This window comes from Chiloscyllium punctatum, chromosome 25, assembly GCF_047496795.1.
Source record: "Chiloscyllium punctatum isolate Juve2018m chromosome 25, sChiPun1.3, whole genome shotgun sequence".
In the NCBI taxonomy this organism is placed as follows: domain Eukaryota; kingdom Metazoa; phylum Chordata; class Chondrichthyes; order Orectolobiformes; family Hemiscylliidae; genus Chiloscyllium; species Chiloscyllium punctatum.
This window is the reverse complement of record NC_092763.1, coordinates 88375155-88395736: the sequence shown is the minus strand read 5'-3', so window position 1 is coordinate 88395736 and position 20582 is coordinate 88375155. Positions and strand designations below refer to the sequence as shown.

At 43.4% G+C, this 20582-nt stretch overlaps 1 protein-coding gene across 1 annotated transcript in view; it reads right to left on the bottom strand.

The window, feature by feature from the left end:
- Positions 1–20582, bottom strand: part of gpc4 (glypican 4) — a 245419-nt gene that overhangs the window by 47435 nt on the left and 177402 nt on the right. The window contains exon 7 of the mRNA XM_072595671.1: positions 11022–11155. Within this exon, the coding sequence (XP_072451772.1) occupies positions 11022–11155 (134 nt within the window). The remainder of the gene's footprint in view (positions 1–11021; positions 11156–20582) is intronic.

The window sequence follows — 20582 nt, the reverse complement described above, 5'->3', positions numbered from 1 at the left end:
GGGATCTTTCTTCCTTTTAGGAATGAACTGATCCTGCAACTTCTGCATTATACACAGAAATATCTGCCATTGTTCCTCCACGGTCTTTATAAAGGACATGAAGAGCAATATAAAATTTTTTTGTACACAGTGGTAAGTGCGTGGAATGAACGGCCAGAGGAAGTGGTGCATGCAGGTATAGTTACAACGTTTAAAAGATATTTAGACAGGTACATGGATAGGAAAGGTTTAGCGGGGCCAAATGGGACTAGTTCAGTTCAGGAAACTTGGTTAGCATGGACGAGTTGGGCCGAAGGGTCTATTTCATACTTTATGACTATGAACTTTGCCTTGAAAATACTTAAAAGATTCTGAATCTACTGCGTTTTGAGGAAGGGAATTCCAAAGAATCTCAAAGCTCAGAAAGAACGGTCTGAGACGAGGGTCCTGAACTTAAAGAAAGCTAACTTTGATGATATGAGGCTACAATAAGCTGGCCAAGGATACTCAAGGAGTTGTTGTTGGATAGGCAATGGCAGACATTTAAAGAACACATGGATGAACTTCAACAATTGTACATCCCTGTCTGGCATAAGAATAAAACAAGGAAGATGGCTAACCCTGGCCAAAAGGCAAATCAGGGATAGTGTTAAAGCCAAAGAGAAGGCATATAAATTGGCCAGAAAAAGCAGTAAATCTGGGGACTGGGAGAAATTTAAAATTCAGCGGAGGAGGACAAAAGATTTGATTCAGAAGGGAAAATAGAATATGAAAGCAAGTTGCAGAAAACATAAAAACTGACTGCAAAAGTTTGTATAGATATGTGAAGAGAAGAAGACTGGTGAAGACAAATGTAGGTTCCTTACAGTTAGAGCTGAAAAATGTGTTGCTGGAAAAACGCAGCAGGTCAGGCAGCATCCAAGGAGCAGGAGAATCAACATTTCGGTCATAAGCCCTTCTTCAGGCATAAGCCTTCATGAAGAAGGGCTTATGCCCGAAACGTCGATTCTCCTGCTCCTTGGATGCTGCCTGACCTGCCGCGCTTTTCCAGCAACACATTTTTCAGCTCTGATCTCCAGCATCTGCAGTCCTCACTTTCTCCTTACAGTTAGAATCAGGTGAATTCATAATGGACAACAAAGAGAAGGCAGATCAGATGAACAAATACTTTCGATCTGTCTTCACTAAGGAGGACACAAATAGCCTTCAGGAAATGCTTGGAGGACAGATGGTCAAATATTAAAGGAGGAACTGAAAGAAATCCTTACTAGTCAGGAAATGGTATTGTGGAAATTGATGGGATTAAAACTCAATAAGAACCCACCGTTCTGATACTCTGCATCTCAGAGTATTTAAGGAAGTGGCCCTAGAAATTGCAGATGCATTGGTGATCATTTTCCAGCATTCTATACACTCTGGAAGAGTTTCAAAGACCTCGAGGGTAGCTAATGTACCCCACTATTTTTTATAGGAATTTTTAATTGAAAAAAAGAAATTTTTTTTAACGTTTTTTTACAAAATTACAAAGTAACACAAACAGGTATAAACACCAATATAAAATTAAATAGATTTAAAAAAATAACCAAAACACAAAAATGGGAAAAACCGAACTAACTACTAATCTATTCTACAAACAACCAAAACATAAAATAGAATATCATACATTGCTAGCGAAAAATAACAAAATAACTAAGTACATGCTCAAAATGGATTTACATCAAGTCATAATAAAACCCATACTTATACGGAATTCCTCCTCCCGGGGGCGCCCGGACCAGCCAGAACAACTACCACAGCCAGACAAAAGCCCTGGATAGTATGGCCGAAATATCTGTGTCGATATAGTTCAAAAAGGGCTGTCATATTTTATAGAATAATTCAGTTTTTTGGTGCACCATATTTGTGAGGAAGTCAAGGGAATATATTCCATGATTAACCTGTGCCAATTCGAAGGTCCTGGAGGGCCCTCAGCTGCCCAATTCACTAAGATATTTTTCCTTGCACAAAAGGAGAAAATGGAAAATAGTTTCCTCCCATGCACATCAAGGGAGGGAAAGTCTGAAAAGCCCAGGAGAAGAGACACTGGATCCAATCGAATCTCCGTGCCTAAGATTTCTGTCAGGGCATTCGCTACTCTGTTCCAGTGCCTGCGGATTTTGTGACATGTCCATCAAGAGTGCCCACTTCTTTTTTGCATTTAGGACACATTGGGGATGCTCCTACCTTAAATTTTGCCAGTTGTTCAGGTGCTCTATGAGCCTTGTGAGCCTTGTGGAGTATCTTTAATTGAATAGCTCAAGTTCTACTGCAAATAGAGATCTTTCTGGCATTTTCCCAGATGTCCTCCCACATTTCTAAAGAGATTTCTAACCCCAATTCTTGGTTTCATGTTTTAAATAGTCGTTCCATGTTTTTCGATACCTCATTATACAATGAGTGATAAAAAGTACTGACAGAGGGTGGCCCCATCGGCCATAGCACTCTTCTTTCCCTGTCCGATTTGTAGGGACTGTCCACTAATGTGGTCTTCTTCTGTATATAATCTCGTATTTGGAAATACTGAAAAAAGTCCCTGTTGGGCGTCCAAACTTCTTGTGCAACTACTCAAAAGACATCATAACCTCCCCATCGAACAGGTGCCCCAAGCAAGAGATACCTCTGGACCTCCAGGTTTTAAATGTAGCGTCTGTCACCCTGGCTGAAAACCTGATGCTCCCTCTATAGGAGTATAAGGGGAGGTTTTCTGTAGGTTACCCTCATCTTGCCGCATTATCCTCCAGACTTTAATTGTATTTAATACAATTGGTTTTTTGCAATAGTCCATAATAGCTCTCATCTTATCTAAAAATAAAAGATTGATGAGGGGACACTTTGCTTGGGAGGTCTCAATGTCTAACCAGATTGATTGTGAGTCTCAAGAGACCCAATCAGCTACATAGGATAATAAAGAGCTTAAATGACACTGCCTAAAGTCTGGGAAGTCCAGTCCTCCCCTTGCCTGTAGAAGCTGCAGCTTTTCTAATTTGGTAAGGGGGCCACCTATGATTCCAAATAAAGGAACCAAGCCAGCTGTGTAGCTTAAGCAACGCCAGTCTCAGCAACATCAAAGGAGCATTCTCATAGGATATAGGAGACGAGGTAGAATATTCATTTTAAATAGAGCTTTTCTGCCAAGCCAGGATATTGGGAGATCTCCCCAGCGTTGTAGGTCCTGCCTTATTTTTTCTTGTAGGTGCACAAAATTGGCTTCACACAGCTGACCAAATACTGGGGTGATAAAAATACCTAAGTACAGAAAACCCTCCAGTGACTACCGAAAGGGAAAGCAAGATCCATCCGGTAAATTGGATGTACAGACGAGACCTCATGGCCTCCGATTTCATAAAATTGATTTTATAGCCTGAGAATGTACTAAATAGATTGATCACTTGAAATAGCGGGGCACGGATATCCAAGGATCTCTTAAGAAAAGGAGGACATCATCAAAACAATTTTCTGATTCAGTATGTGGAAGTACATACTAGAGAAGGTGCTAAACTTGACCTACTCTTGGGAAATAAGGCAGGGCAGGTGACTGAGGTGTCAGTGGGGGAGCACTTTGGGGCCAGTGACCACAATTCTATTTGTTTTAAAATAGTGATGGAAAAGGATAGACCAGATTTAAAAGTTGATGTTCTAAATTGGAGAAAGGCTAATTTTGACGGTATTAGGCAAGAACTTTCAAAAGCTGATTGGAGGCAGATATTCGCAGGTAAAGGGACGGCTGGAAAATGGGAAGCCTTCAGAAATGAGATAACGAGAATCCAAAGAAAGTATATTCCTGTCAGGGTGAAAGGGAAGGCTGGTAACTATAGGGAATGCTGGATGACTAAAGACATTGAGGGTTTGGTTAAGAAAAAGAAGGAAGCATATGTCAGGTATAGACAGGATAGATCGAGTGAATCCTCAGAAGAGTATAAAGGAAGTAGGAGTATACTTAAGAGGGAAATCAGGAGGGCAAAACGGGGACATGAGATAGCTTTGGCAAATGGAATTAAGGAGAACCCAAAGGGTTTTAAAATTTATATTAAGGACAAAAGGGTAACTAGGGAGAGAATAGGGCCCCTCAAAGATCAGCAGGTAAGTCAGTATCCAAGGAACAGGAGAATCGACGTTTCGGGCATCAGCCTTTCTTCAGGAATGAGGAGAGTGTGCCAAGCAGGCTAAGATAAAAGGTAGGGAGGAGGGACTTGGGGGAGATGCGTTGGGAATGCGATAGGTGGAGGGAGGTCAAGGTGAGAGTGATAGGCCGGAGTGGGGTAGGGGCGGAGAGGTCAGGAAGAAGATTGCAGGTTAGGAAGGCGGTGCTGAGTTCGAGGGATTTGACTGAGACAAGGTGGGGGGAGGGGAAATGAGGACACTGGAGATATCTGAGTTCATCCCTTGTGGTTGGAGGGTTCCCAGGCGGAAGATGAGGCGCTCTTCCTCCAACCGTCGTGTTGCCATGGTCTGATGATGGAGGAGTCCAAGGACCTGCATGCCCTTGGTGGAGTGGGAGGGGGAGTTGAAGTGTTGGGCTACGGGGTGGTTGGGTTGGTCGGTCCGGGTGTCCCAGAGGTGTTCTCTGAAACGTTCCGCAAGTAGGCGGCCTGTCTCCCCAATATAGAGGAGGCCACATCGGGTGCAGCGGATGCAATAGATGATGTGTGTGGAGGTGCAGGTGAATTTGTGGCAGATATGGAAGTGTCCCTTGGGGCCTTGGAGGGAAGTAAGGGGGGAGGTGTGGGCGCAAGTTTTGCATTTCTTGCGGTTGCAGGGGAAGGTGCTGGGAATGGAGGTTGGGTTGGTGGGGGTGTGGACCTGACGAGGGAGTCACGGAGGGAGTGGTCTTTTCGGAATGCTGATAGGGGAGGGGAGGGAAATATGTCCCTGGTGGTGGGGTCCGTTTGGAGGTGGCGGAAATGACGGCGGATGATACGCTGGGCATGGAGATTGGTGGGGTGGTAGGTGAGGACCAGTGGGATTCTGTCCTGGTGGCGGTTGGAGGGGCGGGGCTCAAGGGCGGAGGAGCAGGAAGTGGAAGAGATGCAGTGGAGGGCATCGTCGACTACGTCTGGGGGGAAATTGCGGTCCTTGAAGAAGGAGGCCATCTGGGTGGTACGTTTTGGAACTGGTCCTCCTGGGAGCAGATGCGGCGGAGACGAAGGAATTGGGAATATGGGATGGCATTTTTACAGGGGCAGGGTGGGAGGAGGTGTAGTCTAGGTAGCTGTGGGAGTCGGTCGGTTTATAGTAAATGTCCGTGTTGATTTGGTCGCCCGAGATAGAAATGGAAAGGTCTAGGAAGGGGAGGGAGGAGTCTGAGACGGTCCAGGTGAATTTGAGGTCAGGGTGGAAAGTGTTGGTAAAGTGGATGAACTGTTCAACCTCCTCGTGGGAGCCCAAGGCAGCACCGATACAGTCATCGATGTAGCAGAGGAAAAGGTGGGGGGTGGGGCTAGTGTAGCTGCGGAAGATGGGCTGTTCCACATATCCTACGTTTCCTTATTTCCCCTCCCCCCACCTTGTCTCAGTCAAAACCCTCGAACTCAGCATCACCTTCCTAACCTGCAATCTTCTTCCTGACCTCTCCGCCCCCACCCCACTCCGGCCTATCACCCTCACCTTGACCTCCCTACAGCTATCGCATTCCCAACGCCCCTCTCCCAAGTCCCTCCTCCCTACCTTTTATCTTAGCCTGCTGGACACACTTTCCTCATTCTGAAGAAGGGCATTCTCCTGTTCCTTGGATGCTACCTGACCTGCTGCGCTTTTCCAGCAACGCATTTTCAGTTCTGATCTCCAGCATCTACAGTCCTCACTTTCCCCTCAAAGATCAGCAAGGTGGCCTTTATGTGGAGCCACAGAAAATGGGGGAAGATACTAAATGAATATTTTGCATCAGTATTTACTGTGTAAAAGGAAATGGAAGATATAGACTGTAGGGAAATAGATGGTGACATCTTGCAACATGTCCAGATTACAGAGGAGGAAGTGCTGGATGTCTTGAAACGGTTAAAGGTAGATAAATCCCCAGGACCTGATCAAGTGTACCCAAGAACTCTGTGGGAAGCTAGGGAAGTGATTGCTGGGCCTCTTGCTGAGATATTTGTATCATCAATAGTCACAGGTGAGATGCTGGAAGGCTGGAGGTTGGCAAACTTGGTGCCACTGTTTAAGAAGGGTGGTAAAGACAAGCCAGGGAACTATAGACCAGTGAGCCTGACCTCAGTGGGGCATAAGTTGTTGGAGGGAATCCTGAGGGACAGGATGTACATGTATTTGGAAAGGCAAGGACTGATTTGGGATAGTCAACATGGCTTTGTGCATGGGAAATCAAGTCTCACAAACTTGATTGAGTTTTTTGAAGAAGTAACAAAGAAGATTGATGAGGGCAGAGCATTGGATGTGATCTATATGGACTTCAGTAAGGCGTTCAACAAGGTTCCCCATGGGAGACTGATTAGCAAGGTTAGATCTCACGGAATACAGGGAGAACTAGCCATTTGGATACAGAACTGGCTCAAAGGTAGAAGACAGAGGGTGGTGGTGGAGGGTTGTTTTTCAGACTGGAGGCCTGTGACCAGTGGAGTGCCACAAGGATCGGTGCTGGGCCCTCTACTTTTTGTCATTTACATAAACGATTTGGGTGTGAGCATAAGAGGTACAGTTAGTAAGTTTGCAGATGACACCAAAATTGGAGGTGTAGTGGACAGTGAAGAAGATTACCTCAGATTACAACAGGATCTGGACCAGATGGGCCAATGGGCTGAGAAGTGGCAGATGGAGTTTAATTCAGATAAATGCGAGGTGCTGCATTTTGGGAAAGCAAATCTTAGCAGGACTTATACACTTAATTGTAAGGTCCTAGGGGGTGTTGCTGAACAAAGAGACCTTTGAGTGCAGGTTCATGGCTCCTTGAAAGTGGAATCACAGGTAGATAGGATAGTGAAGAAGGCGTTTGGTATGCTTTCCTTTATTGGTCAGAGTATTGAGTACAGGAGTTGGGAGGTCATATTGCGGCTATACAGGACATTGGTTAGGCCACTGTTGGAATACTGCGTGCAATTCTGGTCTCCTTCCTATCGGAAAGATGTTGTGAAACTTGAAAGGGTTCAGAAAAGATTTACAAGGATGTTGCCAGGGTCGAAGGACTTGAGCTATAGGGAGAGGCTGTACATCTCTATGATTCTATCTGCATAGAGAGTGATTTCATGTTTACCTGAACCAACCCTCGGAGCTGCTATGTTAGGGTCAGTTCGTATAGCTTCCGCTAGTGGTTCGATTACTAGCGTGAATAGTAATGGCGAGAGAGGACATCCCTGATGACAGCCCCCATCAACACTGAAGCTATCCGAACCTAAACCATTGGTGATCATAGATGCTTTGGGGTCGTTGTATAATATCGAGACCTATTTAGAAGATACCTCTCCGACACTGAACCTTTCCAGTGTGTAAAAAAGATATGACCATTCTACCCGATCAAATGCCTTCTCTGCATCCAAGGAGACAACTAGCCCCGGTATTCTTCCCTGTTGACAGGCTCGTATCATACTTAAGACCCTTCTAGTATTGTTAGTTGATCTATGGCCCTTGATAAACCTCATCTGGTCCTCTTTTATGTTATATAGTAAGGCCCTCTCCAATCTTAATGCTAACATTTTAGAAAGGATTTTAAAATCCACATTTAGCAAGGATATTGGTCTATATGATGAGCAGTCTTCTCGGTCTTTCCTTTTTTAAGAATGAGAGAAATATTCTGGGCGGCACGGTGGCACAGTGGTTCACACTGCTGCCTCACAGCACCAGAGACCCGGGTTCAATTCCCGCCTCAGGCGACTGACTGTGTGGAGTTTGCACGTTCTCCCTGTGTCTGCGTGGGTTTCCTCCAGGTGCTCCGGTTTCCTCCCACAGTCCAAAAATGTGCAGGTCAGGTGGATTGGCCATGCTAAAGTGCCCGTAGTGTTAGGTAAGGGGTAGATGTAGGGGTATGGGTGGGTTGCGCTTCGGTGGGTCGGTGTGGACTTGTTGGGCCGAAGGGCTTGTTTCCACACTGTAATGTAATGTAATCTAATTTGCTTCTCTCAATGAAGGCAGAAGGCAGCCCTGGCTATATGAGTAATTATACATGTCTATAAGTGGACCAGCCAGTTCCCCTAAAGATTCTTTTTAAAACTCAACCTGGAATCCGTCTGGTCCAGGTGCTTTGCCACTCTGAAGCTGTCTAATTGCATCGAGTACTTCCTGGGTTGTCAGGGGAGCATTCAGGATCGACACCTGCTCCGAGGTTAAGTCTGGAAAGGCCACGTTTTTAAAGAAGGACTCCAGCTTCTTAGTTCTATCCTCACAGTCTGCGATTTGTACAGTTCAAAATAGAACTTTCTACAGGCTGTGTTGATCCTTTTACGATCACAAGTCAGAGTACCAGCCCTTTCTCTAACAGACGTAATAGCTTGAGGAGCCATTTTTTTCCTAGCAAGATATGCTAGGTATCTGCCAGGCTTGTCGCCATATTCATATAATCTTTGCTTTGCAAATAATATTTCCCTCTTTGTTGTTTGAGTAAGTGTAGTGTTCAAGGCTGTCCTAAGGGCTGTGATCCTTTGTTGCTTAGTAATAGAGGGCCGATCAACATACGCTGTCTCAGCAACCTTCAAGCGAGCCTCGAGCAGATACTGTTGTTCTCCCTTTTGTTTTTTCTGGGTCGCAGAATATGAGATGACCAAACCTCGCGCATAAGCCTTATTGGTCTCCCACACCATCGACGGGTTACTGGCCTTACCTGAATTAATTTCCAAAAAGGTTCTGAATTCCTGAGAAAAATATTTTATAAATTTGCTATCCTTCATTAAAAAGGAATCCATACACCAATGTGGGGGGCCTGTCCCATCATCCCTAGTTTTGACTTCGGTATATACCGCAGCATGATCAGAAATTGCTATATTACCTATTTTGCAGGACAATATGGAATTCAAAAGGGTCAAGGGAGCAAAGAACATATCAATTCTAGTATGGCACTTGTGTGGGTTAGAGTATAAAGTAAAGTCTCTACCCTGGGGATGAAGGCACCTCCACACATCTACTAGCCCTAGCTCCTTATTCAGATCCGTCAATTGTCTAGATCTAAGAGATATAGCCATAGTACTCTTAGGTATATCCTATCTGTCTCTGAGTCCATAATACAGTTAAAATCTCCTCCTATAATTATATGGCAGGCCCCAAAAGCCATCAACTTGGAGAATGTATCCATTACAAATTTGAAGGGGTGTGCTAGGGGGCAATAAAGATTCAAAATTCCATCCTCCTCTCCATATATAACGGTCCAGGCGTTATAGAATGGGATAGACAAATTCAAGTGTTCTATGAAACCAAAGTTAAAAGTGAGTGACCCCCCACCCCCCAACACCTAGGTGCATTTAGCAAGCATAATACAAAATATAAATATATAAAACTACAAAGTTACAATCCCAGCAAGTATTAGATAACTCAGTAAAATGTCAGAAGAAGAGAACCCTGCTTTAAAAGAGGGTAGAACAAAACAAAACCTCCCCTCAAGCAAATCGAATAAGCCGCACGACCTGTTAAAAAAAATCAAGTCGAGTAACAAATAAGCCCCCTTCCCCACTTCCCGGAAAAGATAATGGGGAAAAAAAAGATGAAGGAGAAAAGGGGAAACCAGGGCTGGGGCAGGGGGAGCAAAATAAAATTGTTATCCATATGGTTTAAGTCCCATAGTCTACTTAAGAGAGTCCAAGAATTCTTTAGCCTTTTCCGGTGATCCAAAGTTATATATGGATCCTTCGTGGCTGAAGCGCAGCGTCGCCGGGTAATGCATAGAGTATTGGATATTTAGGTCCCTTAGACACTTCTTCACCTCATCGAATCCCTCCTCTTGCAGATCACGGCTGGAGAAAAGTCCTGGAATAACATTATCCTGGAACTCTTGTGCATCATGGCCTGGGGATCCTTCCGCAGAACTCTGGAGGCTTCCAGGAGCATCTGCTTCGCTCTATAACATTGGAGCCAGAATAGAACTGGGCGGGGGTGCTGGTCCGACCCGGGCCTGCGTACAGCAACCCGGTGGGCTCACTCCACCCGCACCTGGCCTGGTCCCGACTCCAATTTTAATATTTGTGGGAGCCATTGCTTCAGAAAGTCTACAAACTGGCCCTTCTCTTCCCGTTCGGGAAGGCCCAGCAACCGAATATTTTTCAGACGGCCCCGATTGTCGAGGTTGTCAATACGCTCCTCCAAGGTCTGGATTCACTGCTTGAGAGCCCGGACCCGACCCATGGATGACTCGGCAGCAGTCTCCGAGGCCGCGGCCCTTTGCTCCACCCCTCCAACATGCTGTTCAAGTTTTTCGATTTCTTACTCATGCTTCTGAAGAATGACCAAGAACGACTCCCACCTGGACCTGGATTCCTTGATAAAGGCGTCGATCTTCTCCTGAAGCTCGTTGATCTCGGAGATCAGGCTTGCCTCTGCAGGTAAGTCCCCTGAAGCAGCTGCGGATGTCTCTGCTGCTGTGGGAGGGTGGGGAGAGGGGGTCCCTGCTGTTGCGAACTACGGGAACTTTTCCCCTTAGTCATTTTAAAAACAACACCAAACTGTCCAAGTTTGATGTAAAATGACTAACTACGCTGGGCAAAAGTTATTTCAAATGATTTAAAGGGTGAGGTAAAGTCGGGTGCCCCACTTTGCCAGAGTCTTAGGCAGAGCACTACAGACTCAGACTTGCTGGGTCACCGCCATCGTCAATCTCCCGTAACCCCACTTTTTAAAGAAGGAGGAAGAGCGAAAACGGAGAATTATAGGCCTGTTAAGCTGACATCATTGGTGGACCCCTATGCCATAGCTTTTATTTTCTACAATAATGTATGATGTGACACCTTATCAAATGCCTTCTGGAAATCTAAGAATAATACATCCACTGATTTCTCTTTATATATATCTTAAGTTACTTCTTCAAAGAGCTCAAATAAATTAAACATGATTGAAAAATGCATTGCCTTATTTCTCACCTGCCCTTGTTGCTTCCGTTCCAACACTCATTCTGCTCTGTCACACTTGCTGAACTGTTATCACTGCACAGACTATGTGGAAGGGTTGACCAAAACTTCTTTGCCTTCTTAAGTTTTTCTTTTACATCCGTCACCTAAGTTGTAAATAAGTTCCCGTTTAAAATAAGATTCATCATTAGGAATTCAGGTTTTAGAACATAGAACATTGAACATTACAGTGCACTACAGGCCCTTTAGCCCTCAATGTTGCGCCACCCTGTGAAACAAACCTGTAGTCAATTCACTATTCCACTCTCGTCCATATGCCTATCCAATGACCATTTAAATGCCCATCAGTTGGCAAGTCTACAACTGTTGCTGGCAGTGCATTCCACACCCCTACTACTCTCTGAGTAAAGAAATTACCTCTGGCATCTGTCCTATATCTATCACCCTTCAGTTTGAAGCTATGCCTCCTCATTTCCATCACCATCCTAGGAAAAAAGGCTCTCACTTTCCACTCGATCTAACCCTCTGATTAGCTTGTATGTCTCAATTAAGTCATCTCTCAAAATCGCTTCTCTGTAATGAAAACAACCTCAAGTCCCTCAGCCTTTCCTCCTAAGACTTTCCCTCCATACCAGGCAACATCATAGTAAATCTCCTCTGAACCCTTTACAAAGCTTCCACATCCTTCCTGCAATGCGGTGACTAGAACTGTACGCAATACCCCCAGTGCAGCTGCACCAGTTTTGTACAACTGCAGCACGACCTCATGGTTCCGAAACTTCCCTCGACTAATATAAGCTAACACACCGTATGCCTTCTTAACAGCTCTATCAACCTGAGTGGCAACTTTCAGAGATCTATGTACATGGACATCAAGATCTCTCTGCTCATCTACACTACCAAGGTCTTACGATTCACCCAGTACTCTGCATTCCTGTTACTCCTCCCAAAGTGAATCACATCCACATTAAATGCCATTTGCCACCTCTCAGCCCAGCTCTGCAGCTTTTCTATGTCCTGCTGTAACCTACAACATCCTTCAGTATTATCCATAACTGTACCAACCTTAGTGTTGACCGCAAATTTACTAACCCATCCTTCTACACCCTCATCCAGGTTGTTTATAAAAATGACAAACAACAGTGGCCCCAAAATAGATCTTTGCGCTACACCACTAGTAATTGAGCCTCAGGATGAACGTTTCCCATCCACCACCCTCCTCTGTCTTCTTTCAGCGAGCCAATTTCTGATCCAAACCGCTAAATTGCCCTCAATCCCATGCCTCCATATTTTGTGCAATAGCCTACCGTGGGGAACATTATCAAATGCCTTACTTAAATCCATAAACACCACACCAACCACTTTACCCTCATTCACCTGTTTGATCACTTTCTCAAAGAACTCAATAACGTTTATAAAACATAGAACATTACAGCGCAGCAAAGGCCCTTCAGCCCTCGATGTTGCGCCGACCTGTCATACCAATCTGAAGTCTATCTAACCTACACTATTCCATGTACATCCATATGCTTGTCCAATGACGACTTAAATGTACTTAAAGTTGGCGAATCTACTACCGTTACAGGAAAAGCATTTCATACCTTTACTACTCTCTGAGTAAAGAAACTACATTCTGACATCTGCCCTATATCTATCACCCCTCAATTTAAAGCTATGCCCCCTCGTGCTCGCCGTCACCATTCTTGGAAAAAGGCCCTCCCTATCCACCCTATCTAACCGTCTGATTATCTTATATGTCTCTATTAAGTCACCTCTCAACCTGCTTCTCTCCAACAAAAACAGCCTCAAGTCCATCAGCCTTTCCTCGTAAGACCTCCCCTCCATACCAGGCAACATCCTAGTAAATCTCCTCTGCACCCTTTCCAAAGCTTCCACATCCTTCTTATAATGCGGTGACCAGAACTGTACACAATACTCCCAAGTGCGGCCGCACCAGACCTTTGTACAGCTGTAGCATAACCTCATGGTTCTGGAACTTGATCCCTGTATTAATAAATGCTAAAACACTATATGCCTTCTTAACAACCCTGTCAACCTGGGTGGCAACTTTCAAGGATCTGTGTACCTGGACACCGAGATCTCTCTGCTCATCTACACTACCAAGAATCTTACCATTAGCCCAGTACTTTGCATTCTGGTTACTCCAACCAAAGTGAATCACCTCACAGGTGTCCGCATTAAACTCCATTTGCCACCTCTCAGCCCATCTCTGCAGCTTATCTAGGTCTCTCTGTAACCTACAACATCCTTGGTCACTATCCATAACTCCACCGATCTTCGTGTTGTCTGCAAATTTATTAACTCATCCTTCTACGCCCTCATTCAGGTCGTTTATAAAAATGACCAACAGCAGTGGACCCAACACCGACCGTTGCAGTACACCACTGGTAACTGGACTCCAGGATGAACATTTCCCATCAACCACCACCCTCTGTTTTCTTTCAGCAAGCCAATTACTGATCCAAACTGCTATGTCTCCCACAATCCCATTCCTCCACATTTTGTATAATAGCCCACTGTGGGGAACCTTATCGAACGCCTTGCTGAAATCCATATACACCACATCAACCGGTTTACTCTCATCTACCTGTTTGGTCACCTTCTCAAAGAACTCAGTCAGGTTTGTGAGGCACGGTCTACTCTTCACAAAACCGTGCTGACTATCCCTAATCAAATTATTCTTTTCTAGATGTTATAAATCCTATCTCTTATAATCTTTTGCAACACTTTACCTACAACTGAAGTGAGACTCACTGGTCTATAATTACCAGGGACAAACCCGTTTAATAAAGTGGAGCAAACACAGTTTCATAGATGCAAGGTCTTCATGGTCTTAGCACTTGTGCTTCATGAATTATCAACTCTGAACACTTTACCAAGTTTAGGAATATCAACAGCAATAAATATAATTACATGCTGTGACAATGCTGCTCTCTGACACGGTTATGTTGTCCTTGTTTTTCTTTAAGAGGGGTCGTAAGGGCAGAGGTTCTGATATGTCTGGAAATATGTACTTTCGAAGGCTTTTAAGTTTTTTTTTGAAAATATTTGTACAATGAAAGGGGAGTGGCCCATTCTCCCAGTTCAGGGTTTGTTCTGGCTTGGTTTTAGCTGGGAACCCAGAGAAGGTACTGGGCCCAAAGTAAAAGATCCATGCTGATCCTCTCTCTCTCTCTCTCTCTCTCTCGCTCTATCTCTCTCTGACATCTCTCCTCTAAGAACCTGTGTTTGATTTTACCTTTTCTTGCCAAGGTGGGGTTTTGGGAATGTTGCAAGTATTTGGAACAGCATCATTAAGTTGCAATAGAGTCGACTGGGTTTTCAGGTAGGCTAAGTTCTAAACTCAGTTTTCTTTTGTCCCTGTTTCATTCAGTAGTTTGTAAATAAATTGTTTTGGGCCAGCTGCATCATAGAGTCATAGAGATGTACAGCACGGAAACAGACCCTTCGGTCCAACCTGTCCACACTCCTGAAATATCCACCTTACACCTGCTTAAAACAACTGGAAAAATTAGGGTCTGGGCTACCTTCTTGAAATGTTTTGAGGGGGTCTAGCATAGTCGATAACAATGCCCAAATGGATGATATGGTGAATCTCTCTCTCTCTGTTCCGGATCAGTAAGTTACACCCTCTTGGTCATAAATATGGGTGACTAATTATTAATGAAGAATTTAGCTAATAGTTTATATTTCTGATGTATATTTTTTGGAGGTAAGTGGAGGAGATAAATATTCTTCTGCTGGTTGAGGTGAAGGATGTCACCACTGGAAAACAGAATATTCTGATTGATTGACACATCAATTATTACAGGAGCACTCCTTCTGTATCTCTCTCAGACAAATGAAAAACACTGTAGATGCTGGAATAAAAACAGAAAATGCAGATATGCAGCAGATCTAGCAGAATCTATGGAAAGAGGAACAGTGTTAATGTTTTGAATCAGATGTGATTCTTTGTTCAGAAAAAAATTCTATTCTGTATTCCAAAGTTCATGTGCTACATATATAATTTACACATTATTAACAAACACTAACTCTTGAAAAACATCGATGTCTGTCATCCTCCAGTCTGAAAAATACCATTTACCATGACTCACTTTTATACTCTTAAGCCAAAATTTATCCAAGTTGAAAACTGAAAGAACTATGGATACTGGAAATCAGAAGCAAAAACAGAAATTGCTGGAAAAGCTCAGCAGGTCTGGCAGCATCTGTGGAGAGAAATCAGAGTTAATGTTTTAGGTCCAGTGACCCTTCCTCAGAATCCAGAACTCAATTAGTAAGTTGACACAGGCACTCCTGTTTCATGAGCCTCAATTTTGTAAACCACCCTTTTGTGGTACTCCATCAAATACCTTCTTAAAAATTCATATATACAACACCAATGCATTTCCTTTATAAATCTTCTAGTCAATTACAATCAGCCTTTTAGAAATCCATGCTGGTTCTTCTGAATTATGAATCACATAACCAATCACTAAGTGCCTGTTAATATTTTTCCTTGATTATATTTTCTAAAACCTCACGCATCTGATGTTAAACTGCTCAGCCTGTTATCAAGCCTTACATCCTTTCTTAAACAAGGACAACAAATTTACAACTGTCCAACTTTCTGTCACTATCTCCATATTTAAGAAACATTGGAAGATTAAGAGTTGTCTCCATGCTGAATGCTTTTTTTTAAGATTTGTTCATTTGATCTTGGTATCACTAGTTAGGCTAGCATTTATTGTCCATATATAATAGTGGAGAAAGTGAGGACTGCAGATGCTGGAGATCAGAACTGCAAATGTGTTGCTGGAAAAGCGCAGCAGGTCAGGCAGCATCCAAGGAACAGGAGAATCGACGTTTCGGTCATGAGCCCTTCTTCAGGAACTCATGGCCAAAGAAGGGCTCATGCCTGAAACGTCGATTCTCCTGCATTCCTGAAGAAGGGCTCATGCCCGAAACGTCGACTCTCCTGCTCCTTGGATGCTGCCTGACCTGCTGCGCTTTTCCAGCAACACATTTTCAGCATATATAATAGTGGTCAGATATCTTCTTGAACTGTTGTAATCTGTGTTGTGGGAACACACTCACAGTACCCTTAAGGAATGGAGTTCTATGATTTTGACCCAGTGATAGTGAAGGAATGGTAATACAGTTTTGAATCAGGGATGGTATGCAACTCTGAGAGAGGCTTTCAGGTGGCAATGATCCCATGCATCTGCTGCCATTGTGCTTCCTGAATCAATAAAGATTTCCTGCATTACAGTTAGTGTCAGGGTTAAACTGGGACGTCAGCCAACTGGACCAGGTGAGTTATCCACTTTAAGCATAGCCAACTTCAGTACATTTGTCTACCAATTTTCACCTGCTTATTACCTCTATCTTTTTGTTTATGCTGATATTGACAGAATATTCTTACTTATAAATACCAATGAAAGTATTCAGGCCTTGACTTGTTCCTCTAAACATATTATGGGTGACTTTAATCTTCAAATAGATTTAGAAAATCAAACTGGCATAAGTAGCCACAGAGAAGAATTCATAGAGTGTATTCAGCACAGTTTTCACAAACAATATGCTTTGGATCCAACCAGTAATCAGGCTATTTTGAATCTGGTAAGGCACAATGAGGCTGGTTTAATAAATAGTCTCAAGCTCCCCTAGGGAACAATGACCATAACATGGTAGAATTTAGCATTCCGTCTGAGAGTGAGAAACTTGGGTCTGAGACAACTGTCCTATACTTAAATAAGCGCAATTATGTAATGATAAAGGCAGAGTTGGCTGAAGTGGACTGGGAAAGAAGTTCATTAGAAAAGATGGTTGAGGAACAACAACAGACATTTAAGAAATAGTTCACTACTTACAGCAAAGTTTTATCCCAGTGATGAAGAAGGGTTTTATGGAAGGGACAAACTGACCAAGGTTAACCAAGGAAGCTCAGGGTAATATCAAATTAAAAGAAAAATAAGTACATCAAAGACTAGTGACAAATCAAACAATTGGAAATTTTTGAAAAACCAATAAAAACAATCAAAAATAATAGAGGGGGAAAAAGCTATAAACACAGAACATAGAACAAGACAGTGCAGAACAGGCCCTTTGGTCCTCAATGTTGTGCTGACATGTGAACTATTCTAAGCCCATTCCCCTACACTATCCTATCATCATCCATGTGCTTATCTAAGGATTGTTTAAATCTCCCTAATGTGGCTGAGTTAACTACATTGGCAGGCAGGAACTCCACGCCCTTACCACTCTCTGAGTAAAGAACCTGCCTGTGACACCTGTCTTAAATCTATCACCACTAAATTTGTAATTATTCCCCCTCGTACAAGCTGGCGTCATCATCCTAGGGAAAAGACTTTCACTGTCTACCCTATCTAATCCTCTGACCATCTTGTATGTCTCTATCAAATCCCCTCTTAGCCTTCTTCTCTCCAATGAGAACAGACCCAAATCTTTTAGCTTTTCCTCATAAGACCTTCCCTCCAGACCAGGCAACATCCTCGTAAATCTCCTCTGCACCTTTTCCAATGCTTCCACATCAATCCTGTAATGGGGTGACCAGAACTGTACATGATATTCCAAGTGTGGCCGAACTAACATTTTGTATAGTTGCAGCATGACATTAGGGTTCCGGAACTCAATCCCTCTCCTAATAAAACCTAACACACCATATGCCTTCTTAACAGCACTATCAACCTGGGTGGCAACTTTCAGGGATCTATGTATATGGACTTCATGATCCACACTACCAAGAATCTTTCCATTGACTCAGTCTTCTGCCTTCCTGTTATTTTTCCCAAAGTGAATCATCTCACATTTATCTGCATCGAACTCCATTTGCCACCTCTCAGCCCGATTCTACAGTTTATCCAAGTCTCCCTGAAACCTGCAACATTCTTCCACACTGTCCACTACTCCACTGGCTTTAGTGTCATCTGTAAACTTACTAACCCATCCACCTATGCCTGCGTCTAAGTCATTTATAAAATTAACAAACAGCAGTGGTCCCAAAACAGATCCTTGTGGCACACATTAGTAACTGGATTCCAGGCTGAATATTTTCCATCAACCACCACTCGCTGCCTTCTTACAGAAAGCCAGTTTCTAATCCAAACTGCTAAATCATCTCAATCTCATGTCTCTGCATTTTCTCCAACAGCCTACCATGTGGAACCTTATCAAAGGCTTTACTGATGTCTATGTATACCACGTCAACTGCCTACCCTCTTCCACATGCTTGGTCACCTTCTCAAAAAACTCAATGAGGTTTGTGAGACACGACCTGCCCTTGACAAAACCATGTTGACAATCTCCAATCAAATTGTTGCTTGCTAGATGATTATAAATCCTATCTCTCATAATCCTTTCCAAAACTTTTCATCGAATAGACGTAAGGCTCACTGGTCTATAATTATCTGGGTCATCTCTACTGCCCTTCTGGAACAGGGCACAACATTTGAATCCTCCAGTCCTCTGTTCTTAAACCTGTAGATAATGATAGCTCAAAGATCAAAGTCAAACGCTTCAATACCTCCTCCCGAGCTTCCCAGAGAATCCTCGAATAAATCCTATCCACCCCAGGGGACTTCTCTATTTTCACTCCTTTGTGGGCGGCACGGTGGCACAGTGGTTAGCACTGCTGCCTCACAGCGCCGGAGACCAGGGTTCAATTCCCGCCTCAGGCGACTGACTGTGTGGAGTTTGCACGTTCTCCCCGTGTCTGCGTGGGTTTCCTCCGGGTGCTCCGGTTTCCTCCCACAGTCCAAAGATGTGCAGGCCAGGTGAATTGGCCAAGCTAAATTGCCCATAGTGTTAGGTAAGGGGTAGATGTAGATGTAGGGGTATGGGTGGGTACGCATCGGCGGCGCGGTGTGGACTTGTTGGGCCGAAGGGCCTGTTTCCACACTGTAAGTAATCTAATCTAATCTAATCTAATCTAGAACTGATAACACCTCTTCCTTACGAACCTCAATCCCTTCTAGTCTAATATCTTGTACCTCATTCTTTTTCTCTACAATATCCTACTTTTCCTGAGTGAAAAAAGTTGAGAAATATTTGTTTAGCACCTCTCTGATTTCCACAGGGTCCACACACAACTTCCCACTTCTGTCTTTGACTGGCCCTATTCCTACGCTCGTCATCCTTTTATTCCTCACATATCTATAGAAAGCTTTACGGTTCTCCTTTATTCTACCTGCTAAAGAATGCTCATGTCCTCTCTTTGCTCTTCTTAACTGTGAGGGTAAATTAGCAAAAAATATAACAAACGGACAGTAAGAGCAACTTTAAATACATGAATAGAATGAGGAAATGGCAGAAAAGCTGGATAATAACTTAGCTTTCCAAAAATATTAAACAATCAAAGTGCTAAAGTGGAGGAAGCAATAAATACAATTACTATCATTCGAGAAAAACTACTAGGGAAACTAACTAACTACCTAAAGAATGATATGCCCCTACAATTTTAAAAGAAGTAGCTACAAAGATAGTAAATGCCATGGTAATAATCTACTATGGATGTTGAAAGTCTGGAAACGTCCTAGACAACTGGAAAACTGCCAATGTTACACACTGAATTAGGTGTGGAAGAGAAGGAGACAAAGAAAAGATAATTGTAGGTCAGTTGACTCAACATCTATTATTGGGAAAATGTTAAAAGTCTAATATAAAAAATGTAATGACAAAGCATTTAGAAATAGATCATATAATCAAACAGAGTCAGTATGACTTCATGAAGGGAAATTTATGACAAATTTATTGCAACTCTTTGAGAAAGTAACAAGCATGATAGATATAAGTGAACCAGCAGATGTAATACATTTGAATTTCCAGAAGGTGTTTAATAAGGTACTTCACAAAAGCCAACTTTATAAGAATTAGAATTAGAATCCCTACAGTGTGGAAAAAGGTCCTTCAGCCCAACAAGTTCACACAGACCCTCTGAACAGTAACCCACTCGGACTCATTTCCCTCTGACCAATGCATCTAACACTATGGGAATTTAGCATCACCAATCCATCTGACCTGCACACCTTTGGACTGTCGGAGGAAACCAGAGCACCCGGAGGAAACCCATGCAGACATGGGGCGAATAGAACATAGAACATAGAACAATACAATGCAGAACAGGCCCTTTGGCCCTCAATGTTGCGCTGACCTGTGAACTATCCTCAGCTCGTCCCCCTACACTATCCCATCATCATCCATGTGCTTATCCAAGGATTGTTTAAATCTCCCTAATGTGGCTGAGTTAACTACAGGCAGGGCATTCCATGTCCTTACCACTCTCTGAGTAAAGAACCTGCCTCTGACATGTGTCTTAAATTTATCACCCCTCAATTTGTAGTTATGCCCCTACGTACACACTGACGTTATCATCCTAGGAAAAAAGACTTTCACTGTCTTCCCTATCTAATCCTCTGCAAACTCCACACAGACAGTCACCCAAGGATGGAATCGAACCCAGGTCTCTGGATCTGTGAGGCAGCAGCACTAACCACTGAGCTGCCGTGCCGCTCCCAAGGTCCATGTGTTAGAGAAAGTACATTAGCAAAA